At 36.6% G+C, this 14,030-nt stretch overlaps 1 protein-coding gene across 2 annotated transcripts in view; it reads left to right on the top strand.

Annotated features, from left to right (window-relative positions):
• Positions 1 to 1,184: 1,184 nt before the first annotated feature.
• LOC117382292 (ras and Rab interactor 2-like) overlaps positions 1,185 to 14,030 on the top strand; it is a 53,552-nt gene continuing 40,706 nt past the window's right edge. Inside the window, exons 1-4 of one of the 2 annotated variants that reach the window (XM_055227334.1) lie at positions 1,185 to 1,387; positions 4,616 to 4,687; positions 7,613 to 7,766; positions 12,391 to 12,474. In XM_055227334.1, the coding sequence (XP_055083309.1) occupies positions 12,412 to 12,474 (63 nt within the window). In that variant the 5' untranslated portion in view covers positions 1,185 to 1,387; positions 4,616 to 4,687; positions 7,613 to 7,766; positions 12,391 to 12,411. The remainder of the gene's footprint in view (positions 1,388 to 4,615; positions 4,688 to 7,612; positions 7,767 to 12,390; positions 12,475 to 14,030) is intronic. The other variant, XM_055227335.1, reaches the window with a different exon arrangement.

Below are 14,030 nucleotides of genomic sequence, written 5' to 3'. Positions count from 1 at the left end.
GAGAACCATTTTGCTCAAATACATGGGGAAAATATGGGTACATGGCCTTTAATGTGGCCTAGCCCTAGGAGTTGCTGAATGTCTCTTTACACTCTTCACCTCCAATTCATACTGTCCAAAACAGAGAAAAAAATTATTAAATAATTTAAAATAATAAATAGGCATGCATAGAAAAATAGCAAATACACTGCACAATTTGTGTGTTGATACATATATATGCCAATGTATAATCCAAATGTAAAATCATATTATATTACTACTGTATACTGCAGATTTGAGTTTATCATCAACATTGAGTGCAATTTTAACTATTTTCAGGATAACCTTAAAAGCATAAAAAGTAATGTAATGTTTTTTGCTTATGCATTTGTGTTTGCTACAGCTGATAACTTATTGCAGGTATTGACTGATTCAAAGTTGAGTGAAGCTCGGCGAAAATTACCTGACGTGTATCATGTTCTGTCATTTCAGTAAAACATTTTTTCCCAGCAGCAGTGAATCACTGCAGAAATTCCCTGATCATGAAATGTTTGAGTGACGTTTCCTTTTAGTTTGAATAAAAATCAGAAGTGAAGTGGAAAGACCTCGAACGAGTTTATCATTATCTTTACAGTTTGTGAAAGATGCAGAGAGGAAGCCTTACAACACTGATTCAAAGATCGTGAAGCTGTCATCTGAAACTGACAAAAGGTAAGTGCATTTTTATTTTTCCTTTGGACTATTTTTTATTATTTTGTGGTTGAAATGTATGGAAGTGTACCATATCAACAAATTAGGCATTAATGGCATTACATCAAGAGCTGCCACCAGGCCAAATTACAGGTCAAATCAGTAGAGAGGTGACCCTGATCACAGTAAGAATGAATATGATGAATGAATGAATATTTTTGAGCTATAAAACACAACTGAATAACTGATAGATTTAAAGACATATCTAGAGCATTCCAGGTAAAAATCTGGCTACAACATTACCATTATTACCTGATTCACCTTTAATTCAGCGCCATAGATAACATTTAGGAAATATGTCGTGTATAATCTCCCTAGTTAACTCAATCATCTGCCTCTTCAAATAGCTTATCTCGTGCTTTTACTTTGAAAGTCACCTCCGGATGTCCGCGGTACATCCTGCCCTCCTCTGCCCGCTCGGAGCTGCTCCTCCTCGGTCAGCTCAGATCCGAGGAGCCGCTGGTATGGACGGAGCCGGGTGACTTTCTGGAGCACTTTCTTTAACGAAAAACACACGGAATCCATGTAATAAGTGTGAAAATACGTGACAACAAGTACAAAATGACGTAAAAATGGGGATATAATGTTTTTTTTACGTTTTGAATCACAACGGAGGAGAAGTGGAGTTTTCTTCCAAGTCGGACGCTGAAAGAAAGAGGTACGAGGTATTGGCTTTTTGCATCTTTTTGCGGTGAATACTTTGTTTTGCTGCTGTTTTTGCACATGAAATGGGGAGAAGTGCGTGGGTTAAAAGTAGGGCAGAGTAATTAGCGAGGTGTTAGTGATTTTCGGGTGATTTTTGGAGAAGAAAAGAGCGCTTTGTTGGAGAGATCCCGCGGGACTTGTCGCGTAACGCCACCTGTTGCCTTTACGCCAAAGTATTACCAAGACAAATGGGGTTCAGTCCTTTTCAATCAGGAAGGTACAGTAAGGAGTAGGACTAAACTGGGACTGGACCAGGACTAAATTAGGTCTGAACAAGGACTAAATCGGGACTAAGGAACCAGCATTAAACCAGGGATAAAGTAATAATAAATCAGGACTAAACCAGGAATAAATAAGAAAGAATAAACTTGGAATGAACTAGGACCAAACCAGGGCTAAATCAGAGGACTAAACCAGGAACAAACCAGGTCTAAACCCTGACTTAACCAGGCCTTAACCAGAGGACTAAACCGGGTCTGAACCCTGACTTAACCAGGACTAAACTAGGTCTAATCTAGGAATAAACTGGGCCCAAACCAGGACAAAGCCAGGACTGGGTCGGGACTAAACTTGGTTGAAGTTGTCTCTAAACAATTACTCAACCTCAGGTAAAAATCAACCAGAAAAAGGCTACTTGGTGGAATCTAACCTGGACTAAAACAGGTCTAAATTAGGACTTGAGGTATTAAACAATCAAAATTTAAACCTAGTTTTGGCCCTAAGTAAACTAAGAGCAGACTACCAGGCATATTTTGGCATCTAAAACTGTGTAGAATGAAGGCAGCAATGATATATCCAGATTCATTTACAACGTTTTATTTTGCAAATGCAGACAACTGTTGGATGTAGGAATCAATGAATTGTAACAAAGGAACATTTGTAACACAATCATTGTTATCTGGACAGTCAATGCCAAGGTTTTTTATGTCATTTGAACAAGAGGAAATGATTTATGAATGCTTAAATAAAATATAGCCAGCCTTCTTCTCCAGTGTTCCTCTCTTCTCTCTCCCCTCTCCTCCTTTTCTTTCTTCCTCTCTCCTCCTTTCATCCTCTCTTCTCTCTCCTGTCTTCTCTCATCCTCTCTTCCTCTCTCAGCTGCTTTCTCTCCTCCCTCTCTCCCCTTCTCTTCCTCTCTCCCTTCTTTTCTCTCCACTCTCCTCCTTCCTCACCCCTCCTTCCTCACCCCTCCTTTCTCTCCCTCTCGCTCCTCCTCTCCTCTATTCCTCTCCTTTCTCTCCCCCTCTTTTCTCCTCTCCTCTCTTCTCTCCCCTCCTTTCTCTCCCCCTCTCTCCTCCTCTCCTCTCCTCTATTCCTCTCTCCCCTCCTTTCTCTTCTCCCTCTCCCCTCCTCTCCTCTTCTCTCCTCTCTCCTCTCTCTCTTCTCTCTCTCTGTTGACTTAAACTCCCGCTAAGCACACACTTTTACAGCCCTGAAGAATCACAATGGAGTAAACTAGTGAAGATCCAGCCACACAAAAGACTAACCCAGACTCAAAAGTTTACATTACAAATGAATGAAAGGCATTGAGGCAAGTCAGAGTTACTTTAGCCTGAACTCACAACAGCTAATGGTCTAAGTCTTGATTGGGATCATGATTTATTTATTCTCTTACTTCATAATTGTCACAGGTAATCATAGAACTAAAACATTAATAATCATGACTATTTTAGAAACGAAGTACACTACCAGTCAAAAGTTTGCACACAACTTCTTTTTGCATGTATTTTTTTCTTTATCCATTTCATATACACAAAGAGGACATCAGAACTATAATGCAAGATATATGGACTTATGTAACAAAGAAAACAATTTAAACAACTTAACTCACTTCAAATCCTCAAAGTAGCCACCCTTTGTTTTGTCACTTGTTTTTGACACTGCTGTAACCCTTGACCTTCTCTCAATGAGCTTCTTGATGAATTCACATGAAATAGTTTTCACTTCACAGCTGTGTCAGGGTCAAGAAATGTCAAAAATCCAAAGCAGTGGTCAAAAAAAACAACAACCCACTTTAAAACAAGTTCTGAGTTATTTTGAGTTTACATCATTCTGTGCTGTAGTGTTTACTACACTCCTCGTGTGTTCATTCATAGTTTTGATGATTACAGTGAGAATCTACAATGTAAATAATGGGAATAAAGAAGAGCTATAAATGAAAGTGTGTCCAAACTTTTGACTGGTAATGTTTGTCATTTTGTTTCAATCCTCAACTAAGTCAGTTTGGTATAGCACGATGTTATTTTATATATATATATATATATATATATATATATATATATATATATATATATATATATATATATATATATATATATGTAATATATATATGTAATATATATATGTAATATATATATGTAATATATATATGTAATATATATATGTAATATATATATGTAATATATATATGTAATATATATATATATATATATATATGTAATATATATATATATATGTAATATATATATATATGTTATATATATGTAATATATATATATGTAATATATATATGTAAAATCTGAGACCAAGTTATAATAACAATAAAATGGAGAACAACAGGCTGAACAGCAGTACAGCAGAAAAGGTAACACATATTTATTCAGCTACATTAAGCATAGACAACGAACTGAATATGTGTCTGGTATGTTAATGTAAGATATTAACAGTTAATCAGATAACTAAAGCGTAAAAAACAAGCTAACAAGTTTACTCTCGATCTTCCTTCAAATCACTAAATCCACTGAATTCTTCATCCTCGTTGTCGTTTCTGAACTCCATTAACTCCAGAAGTAGATGAAGCGCCACTTCCTGCGTGCCTGTCATACTGGTGCACACGCCTAGAGTGCCCTCCCGCGGTTGTCAGTGTGACAATAACGAAGACGTGAAATTATATATTTTAATAATTTCACATAAACTCACATCTGAGTATAAGTTGCACCTCCGGCCAAACTATGAAAAGCAGTGCGACTTATAGTCCGGAAAATTCGGCACATTCAAATATTGCAACAACATTGTTATCTCTCCCCTGCTTTCTCTCGTTTTCCTGTCTCTCCCTCTCCCCCTCTCTTTTTTTCTCAGCCTGTTGTTGTTTAGTGTTATTTTTGTCTGATACTTTGACCTGAGTTTGAATGTCTCTGCTGCATTTTCCCGTAATTTCACCTTTGACCTTTCACCTCTTCAGGGTCAGGTTCTCCCCTCAGGCCACAAGAAGAGTCAGGTTTTTTTGGGAATAACATCCTACATGCTTTAACATGTAAGTAATTCAGTAATGATGACGTTTAGGACAGAATGTTTATTTAAATCTCTGTAGTACATTAATCCAACTTGACCATAATGTAACCAGGGCAACCAGAACCAGACCAATGCATTATATTTTATCATTAGCAAATAAACGGTTGCTACAACCGTACAACCCCAGCGTAATGTGGACCTGTTTTCTGCACTTTTTGCCAATACCAATGATGTAATGACGTAGTATGTAAAATAGCGTTTATAACAAGCAGGCACTTATTTGAGTAATGTCTTGAAGAACTTGTCTGAAGAATATTTCACTTTAGAATATAATATGAACACATTATTTGGCTGTCCTTCCATCTCTGCTCATAGCCTGTATTGTAGCCTCATTTTGACCTGCTTTTATTACACTGTTTCTGTGATTTTGTAATGTCTTTATGTTCTTATCCTGCTTCAGTCTGAGCCACAGGAGTCTAGTACCAGTTTAGTCTGACCCCTTTATTTATAAGTGACCGTGTCTAAACCTGTGTGTGTGTGTGTGTGTGTGTGTGTGTGTGTTTGCATTTTATTTTGAAAAGATTTTTGCTTTTGTTGATTCAGTTATAGGAATGTCACAATGTCCAGTATCTGGGTTATAGGAAGTATGTTTTTTAGTCTGTTTAATATGTATGAATAATGTGTCATTTTTGAGCATAAGATTATCATGATTATATTTTTTTGTTCTTATAATTTTAAGGTCTCAAATAGTAATTTTGAATTTGATACAAGATTGTGATCTTTTTTGTCATACTGCCAAGTCCAAACCTCAGCCCACCATTTGTGACAGACTAAGAGCATTTTTAAAGTTGACAAGAACTAGGACAAAAAAGTATAATTGTGATATATTACTGAAGAAAATATAGATGATAAACATTAATACTGAAACTAATTTATAAAGCTGACATAATCACCCTAAACAAGGATTATAAAAACTATTCTAAATGTACAATAGTATTAAAAGAATAATAAAGAAGAATGAAACACTAATCAGTCACAGAAGTTACATGTTTGACCCTCAACTGCTCCAGTAGCACAAAGAACTTCTACATGGGATATACCCTGAGCTGTTAAAAATATTGTTCCGGCTTTCATAAATTAAACGATAAGTCCTTTTAGTAATTACCGTGACAGGCCTAAGTCATAAACTACAGTTTATGTGTAACAATAAGGTCATCTAAGTATATATGTCCCAAGTACTGCACTCTGTGTTCACTCTGCATTCACGCCTTCATAAACCTGATTTATTTTTTTTTATCACAAATGGACCTTTGACTCGGGCGTTTACGTGACTGGTTTTCTCATATCAGACTATGAGAAACACAGACTAAACAGAAATGGCACTGAAGATGAAGAACACATACATGAAAGACAAGTAATTTAAAAGATTCTTTGTAACTTTTCTGATAGAACAGTGGTTCCCAAAGTGGGGGTCGCGAGTCACCAGCCTGGGATCGCAAGATGATTTCCAGTTATAATTGTAAAGTATTGACACTGTTTTTTCTAGTTTTGTCAAAAGTATCGAAAATCTGATGCTAATAGTAAGATAGATGCTCATATGAGCAAGTATTGATACTAAAAATGTCACATTCTCAGGACAGAAATGAACCTTTCCTGAAAAGATTGTGATATCGGAATCAATATCAAGTCAATTCCTTTTCATTTCATTTCATTCTTTTTTCTTTTTAAAAAAAAATCTATTAATTATAAATCGGTTACTTGAGAAGTAGTTTCCCCAAATCGCAATTTGAATGGATGCAATTAGCAAATTAAAAAAACTGCAGTTTTTGAAGTACTATCATTTCCTCCACAAACAGTAAAATATGTTTATGTCTCATTCTGCATAAAAACTGCTAATCCTGTAGTTTGGATCTGTAGAAACATGAAATATGATTCTTGCATTAGTCAATTCACATTTCAGTCCTTTAGTCAATTCTTCTGGACGTGTTTAAAATGTGAACTTTGAACAGAATCATTTTATTAAAACACAAACTGCAAATCTAATCACAATCACAATGCTTGTCAGAAAAATGCATTTAGATATTTGTTTCCAAATTGTTTAGTCCTCCTCTAAACCCATAGTTGTCTTCAGAGCACAGTTCATGTGTTTCCATAATTTTTGGTGGATTTTCTTTCCATGGAACAGGCTCTGTGAGGACACACCCCGAGACACCAGGAATGTTTGACACAGATCTGCTGCCAAACAGGATGGTTTAAAGTGAAAAGTCAGCAGAGAGAGAGGGAGGAGGGAAAGAGGTAGAGGAGGGAGGGAGGAAGAGAGGGAGGCAGGGAGGGAGGGAGTGGAGGGAAAGGTGGGAGAGGAATGAAGGAGGGGGGGGGGTAGAGAGACAGAGAGGAGGGGGAGAGAGAGAGGAGGAAGAGAGTGGAAAGAGAGGCAGAGGGGAGGTTGTGGAGAGAGAGGGAGTGAGGTTAATGGGGGGGAGGAACAGTTTCCCACAGAATGTAAACAGAAGACTGGAGGAAACCCTAAGGAAACTCCAGGCACACCCCCAGCAGCCTATAGGAGGATGGCAGAATAGTTGTGCTTTAAAGCGAAAAACAATGTCTCAAAGTATGTCTTTTTGTTTTCAAGACTTGCGTAAGGTGTATAGAGCTTCGTACCAAACATCTAAAGTGATCATTAGTGGTTAATACTAGGGGTGGGCAGTTTTGGTGTTAAAAAAAATCATAGCAATTAATTATTTTGATATTTTCATATCAAAAAGAAAGAGTTATGGACATCTGTGGGGGCCATTTCTACTTTGAGGAGCGTGTGGATGAGGAGTCAGAGCTGTGGGACACTGATGGGAGCCACTTCACTGACAAAAACCTTTAAATATTTTTTTCCAATTAGCAGGAGAACATTTGCCTGTGAAATTCATTAAACCCCTCTGACTTTATATTTCAGACTCTTGGTCCTTTTTTGACGCTTACACCAGAAACAAACATTCTTACTACTTGGTGACCGTGACGTGATGGTGCAGAGTCTGGACGACCTCTGGACATATCGAGGTGGAGTCTGATGACCGTGTTGGCAACAACCAGAGTACCCACACAATAAAGTAAGCAGAAAACCTTTTTAATAAAATTTCTGCATGGCTTAGTTTTGATTTGATTAGGATTGTCACTGTTACATGAAGCTGTAATTCTCTGTCTCGTAAATTTAGAAAAGAGTTGATAATTAGGGTGGCCGATTGAGTCCAGTTTGAGTTTTTACACATGTAAAGTTGCATGAAGCACATAGACTGACACACAGGGACAGATCAATGAGCCACTATTGGAAGTCTTGGTTGGACCAGGTGGCTCCAGACCGCCAATGGACTAGGTCTGTTCAGCCAGGGTTGGACCGTGAGGGTGTTTTGTTTAATTCTCAATCAATTACCTCTTGGAATAGAATCTGACGAGAGTCTATTGAACGTAGTCGCTGCTAAGAAACATAGACGCCCTATGACCAAGAAAGTTGGACTGTGATTAGGGCAAATCCGGATTGGACCAGGTGGCGTTAGGCCCAGTCAGTCTGACAATAGACTAGGTCTGTTGTATATTTTTCTATATTGTATATTTTGGCCTAAATGATCAAATAAAGACCTATTTAAGAGTCAAAACAAACAAGTTGTATTGTTTTTAACCTTGGACCCAACATGTGATTAATCGCAATGTAATCATGTGGCCTATAATATTTTAATCGCTGCCCAGCTCTAGTAAATACATTTATACCACTAGTATAGTGTCAGAATACTTTAGTAGTAAGTTTAGTATTTACTATTGTCTTCCATTGGTTTGACATTAGGCTAACTGAATATTGACAACAACAACACAATTCCAAGCTCTTGTAAACTTTGTGCTATTTGTGATGTCAAAAATAAATATATAATAATAAATAAATAAATACAGATTGAGCTAAAATGATTCTTTAATCCTACAAACATGAATAAACATTTGTGTATCTGTTTTGTAGATTTGGTTCAGTCTCAGGTCCATTCCCCTGAGTTTTGGAGCAGATGTTTTTTCATTCAGACTGTAGCTCTCCTCTGACTCTGACTCATCTCTGCTGTTTGTTTAGGATTCTCCTCTTTTCAAGAATAGTTTAGTGGGACAATAGGATTTATCTTTAGTGTAGAGTAGACCTAGATCCTCCTGCCTTTGAGTAAAGATAGTGACTCAGAGCGTTCGCCCACTCACCTGGAGGTTGTTGGTTTTGTTCTCACTAGGGCTGCAACTATTATTTTAGTGTAGTCCACTAGTCAGCAATTATTTCTATTGCACATTGTGATTTTTATGAAATAAATATTGAAATATGGTAGGCCTGTCACAATAACCCATTTTGAAGTGTGATATGTTGCTGAAGAAAATCAAGACAATAAACGATAATAGTGAAACTAATTTATGCCACTGACACAATAATCCTAAAGCCTGATAAATATTGGTAAACACTTTTCAAAATGCACTATATTATTAAAAGCATGGGATGCAATAAATGCATAGCACAATGCATCTATAAGGAGCCATAGAATTAAATATTTGACCCTCTGCTGATTAAAATCCTATCATAGTACTAAAAAAAATCACAAAAAGTTCCACACTTGTGCAAAGAAAAAGTATCCACGATAAATATAGAGCCTCAAAAAGTCAATATTGTATTTATTGTGACAGACCTAAAGTATGGTGACTGAAGTTTTCTTCTTTTCTTTCTCATTCATGAAGTTTGATCTGATCAAACTGGTCACACTGGCATTTTTGGCTCAAATGTAAAAAAAAAAATAAAAAAAATCTGCTCACTAGTATGACCTGGAGCTGTCCATAGGAAAGGCCGACATCACGTGGCGCTTTATTGATGATGACGTTTACAGTGACGTACTGTTAAGGGGCAGGCGGGAATCGGCTCCTAATTTGAACATAAGGTAATTCAAGGTGCTTTACAAAATAAGAAAGACATTAAAGTCACAATACAACAAATCAAAACGTAAATAAATCCCTCATTGGGCTCTACAATTTTCCAACCCAAAAGTCAGCGGACTTGTTTCTTTTATTAAGTCGTTTTAGATGAATATTGCGATTTAAAACGTCATGAGTATAATGAACATAATGATTCATGGGTTTTATAGATTATAATTTATAATAACTATAAAGCAGACAGAAACACAATATGTCTTTAAAGTAGCAAAAATTCCCCCATAGTCGTTTAGTCAATTAATCGGTCGATAGCGTCTTAGTCGACCAAAATTTGTATTAGTTGACTAATTATTTTATTTAGATGGAACAACAACAGAAAAGAAAAGTGAATAAGTGAGTGAGGTAGCTGAAGATTTGGTGTTTGGTAAAAAGGCAGATTAAATTTATGATATGTCAAGATGATTCAATACATTGTTTCCTAGTACTTTTTTTCTGCATAAATAGTAGTTTTTGCATGAACTCCTGTACAGGGGTACCCTTGTGAGTGCATATGGCATCAAATACACAGCGATACCTTTATTGTTTTAGCAGGACATGTCTTTAGTCGATGGAGAATTAGTTTAGTTAACTTCAGCCCTAATTATAAAGTCAGCACTTGTGTTGGAGTCAGGCCTGTGCAGTGACAGCACATTAAATGTTTATAAATATTGTCTAATGTGTTCACTTTGGAATTCTACCATTTCCTCTTTTTTTATAAAGACTGATGACTGTGAGGAACAGACATGTGACCAAAACTGTCCGAGAGGATTCAATAGAAAACATGAAGCTGAGAACAAGCATTACGCAATGTCCTGTACTGTAGTCAGTCTGGTTGTGTTGGGGTTCATTTAGAGCGCTGGTGGGCAATTAGTGACCTATATTTAGTTTGGGCACAAGAGGGCAGATTAGAGGCGAGAGTATAAAGCCTAAGTGAGCGATATCCCATTGATTTTAACAAAGCAGCAAAATAAAACCATGAATGCAGTTTGTAGCCAGTGCAGATACATGGTTGTTCATCATATAAGATAAGTATTATCTTACTTCAATCTCATGTTTCTTAAATTCACAATGGATGAAAAAAAAATGTAATTGTCAATTTGCCAATTCGTTTTTTCTTTTTTTTTTATATCTGGTGCAGCTAGTTCTGCAATTTATGTATATTTTTATTTGATCTAATATTAAATTTAAATCTTAAATTTGTACTGTGTTTTACGAGCCTGACGTGTGTCTGAAACAGTCTAGTAATGTAGTTATTGATGATGTGTCTGTGGCCATGTGCCCATTAGAGTTAGAATTGAACCACCAACCTTTAGTTCCTCATGTTCCTGCTCTTCTACTTGCTTGTAAACACACCTCCTGATATGACTGTAGAAGTGTGTCAATGGGAGAGAGGTAGAGTGGCATCATTCTTGTATAAAGCTGTGCTCACATCCTGTTGTAAAGCTCCACCACTCAGGGCACACACATTTGTTACATATGTTTGTCGTGTTTCTTCCTGATTTAAACCTCATATTTAATGTTCTTGGAAAGTTTTGAATGTTTGGAAAGTCCTTCACAGCTGGAGCCCATCATCTCAAACATCTGGACACACATCTGTCCACCTCCACATCTGGGTTTGATATTTTAGCTCAGATCTGAAGCTTTAGTGTCAGAAAGACTCTAAGAGGAACTGTATTTTTCTCACTCAAAACTGAACACTGGACTTTCATCTTTACATTAAAACCTGATGTATTCAACTCTATGAACCAACATTAGAAAATATGGCCAAAGTGTATCACTGTTATTGGTTTATTTTAATTTTATATTAATGTTTTGCAGTATTTTTAGACCACTGTGACAAGAGCTTTAAATTACAGTGTAGTAAATAATTTCCTTTTCAAATTGTCTATATCATCTTAACCTTGTGCCTGTTTAATAATTAAGATACTCTGAGTCCGTATGAAAAATGAGGAATAACTTTGGACCACTTCAAACTGTTTAAAATGAACTAGTTCTTGGAGAGCGCCTTTAATGGTGATGGACAGTTAAAGCTCTTTTTATACATTATAATATTGGTTTTTCCCTTATAAACATATACCTTAAGTTTAGAGATGCATCGATACAGATACTGCTAACAAATTTTGGTGCTGATGCTGAAAAATTTGCTGGATTTTATAGTATCTGTTAGAGTTGTGACTGGGCCTGTAGTTGGGACAGATAAGATTATTCACAGGCTGATTTGGTCTTAGGATGTATCATAATGTTTGAACTTTTATTCATACATAGCGGTTCTGTAGGTTCTGTATTTGAAGGATTAAAACAGTAACATAACACAGCCGGATCTCTGTTTTAAGAAAATAAGAGCCATTTTCTGCCCCTACACTGGTATTGGTTAATATCAGGTATTGGCAGATACTTAAAGTTAAAGTATCAATAATGTCTGTGTAATTCCTCAGTCATCCAGGTCTGATCCGTAGTAAAAGCCGAAGTTAAATCTGTCATGAACTGAACTGGATGAGCGGTGAAACGTCTTCTCCTACAGCAAGAGATTTACCTTCGGCTTTTACCCTTTGCCAGTAATGTTTCACAGTATAACATTAAACAACCTTGCATTCAGTTGCTAAAAAACACCTTGAAATACTTTTTTTCTATGAGCTGCATCACCTCTCCACATATCTGAACTGTACTTACCAGTTATAGGGCATCACTTACATACATTTCTCGTGTTGTTTTTATCCATGATACTTTTTCTGTACTAAATTGTAATTCTTTCAGACGCCGACAGGGAGCGCTGTCATGATGTCCTCCACAGCAGTGAACCGCTCCATCAGACAGGAGAAGAAAGGAAGCTTCTTTAAGGTATTTACCAGCACATTCATAAACACTTTTATAAACTAAAACTCTAATAATCTGTGAATGATTCTGACATATGTGTGAGCTTTTACTGATCAATGAATTAACTTTAGAGAGACTGAAATATGAACTGCTAAACAAATCCCAGAATCCCATGCATTTCAGAACATGTTTGTAGAGGTCTAAACTATAGGTACAACAAGATTCATCTATAAAAAGACAGGTATTTTGTTCTTTTGTAGACTATATTCTATTATCTAAATAACTGCAGCCTGTATGATGTGATAATTGTGATATATTGTGCATCCGTAAAGTGAGTGAATTCTGGAGGTTCTGAGCTTTCACATGAGGTATGGTCCATACACTGAGAATGAGACAAATGTATGTGTGTCCTCTATCTGCAGGTTAAGAAACTGGTAACCCAAGTTCAGCTACGTATAGCCTCTTTGGCACGACCTCCTTATGAATAAAGGGAGTGAGGTGGGCAGGGGGCAGCAGCAGATTACAGACTTAAGCAGAGGTGGAGTCATTTTGTGGTTTTGTGCTTATTTATTTAACTATTTTTAACTTCAGACCGTCCAAATGCAATAGAACACTTTTCTGGATTGCATTACCAAAAAGTAAATTTGCACATCGATTCATTAAAAAAAAAAGTACTGCCCTGCCTGATTCCAAACTATATTGACACAATACGTGGGGCTTGAACTCTCAACCCTCTGATAAAGTGATTGAATGCTTAACTCACTGCACACAAATACATCTGTAGCCTACGTATATCTAAATATACCTACCACGTATTTATAATTAAATCTCAAATTTTTTTTAATGTTGCTTGTTTTAAAGTGAATGTTTTCTGATGGAATATCTGACACCAGTTTGTATACAGTACATAGAGATGTTATCACTTTGCCTGAAATGATCCACAGTACAGCATTAGCCTCTCTATCTTGCATCAGTTCAGTTACAAGTACATGCATTTGTCCTGTGAGCTGGGTCTCCAGTCTCCAGAGATCTGACCTGTAACTCGGCTATCACCTGCTTTCTATTGAGATAAGTTTAATGTCATAGTTTAGAACATCTAGGCAAAGCATAGAGACAGGAAAGTACTGGACACTTCCCCAGAAAAGTTACACAGTGCATCTTTAAACCCACACTAACCCAATCAGAAGGTTGAATGCCTTTTCTGTGAGTCGAATGAGTGGTTTTGGTCCAGTTCCTGTTCTAACGCTCCAAGTCTGAAAAGGTCCTTTGTGTGAACGGTTGACTCTGGTCTTTAGTTTAATTACACACTTTGACACATGGCTCTGAACTGTACCACGCCTTCATCAGCTTTTAACCGTGAGAGACAATAAACGTCATAACTATTACCATTGCTGCTTATATAAAGCGTTTAGGGCAAGATTTTAAATATTTGTACCTTTTTAGTATTGACACATTTGCTTTTATCATATTTTACTAGTTTTATTACTTTAAATGAAGACTGAGAGTTAAAGGAGAGTTAAATAGATTTGTATTTAAACATACACTATGTTACTTTCTGGAGGTGCACATGCAGGATTTCA

This window comes from Periophthalmus magnuspinnatus, chromosome 15 (assembly GCF_009829125.3).
Source record: "Periophthalmus magnuspinnatus isolate fPerMag1 chromosome 15, fPerMag1.2.pri, whole genome shotgun sequence".
NCBI classification, from domain to species: Eukaryota; Metazoa; Chordata; class Actinopteri; order Gobiiformes; family Gobiidae; genus Periophthalmus; species Periophthalmus magnuspinnatus.
This window is presented reverse-complemented; position numbering and strand designations above follow the sequence as displayed.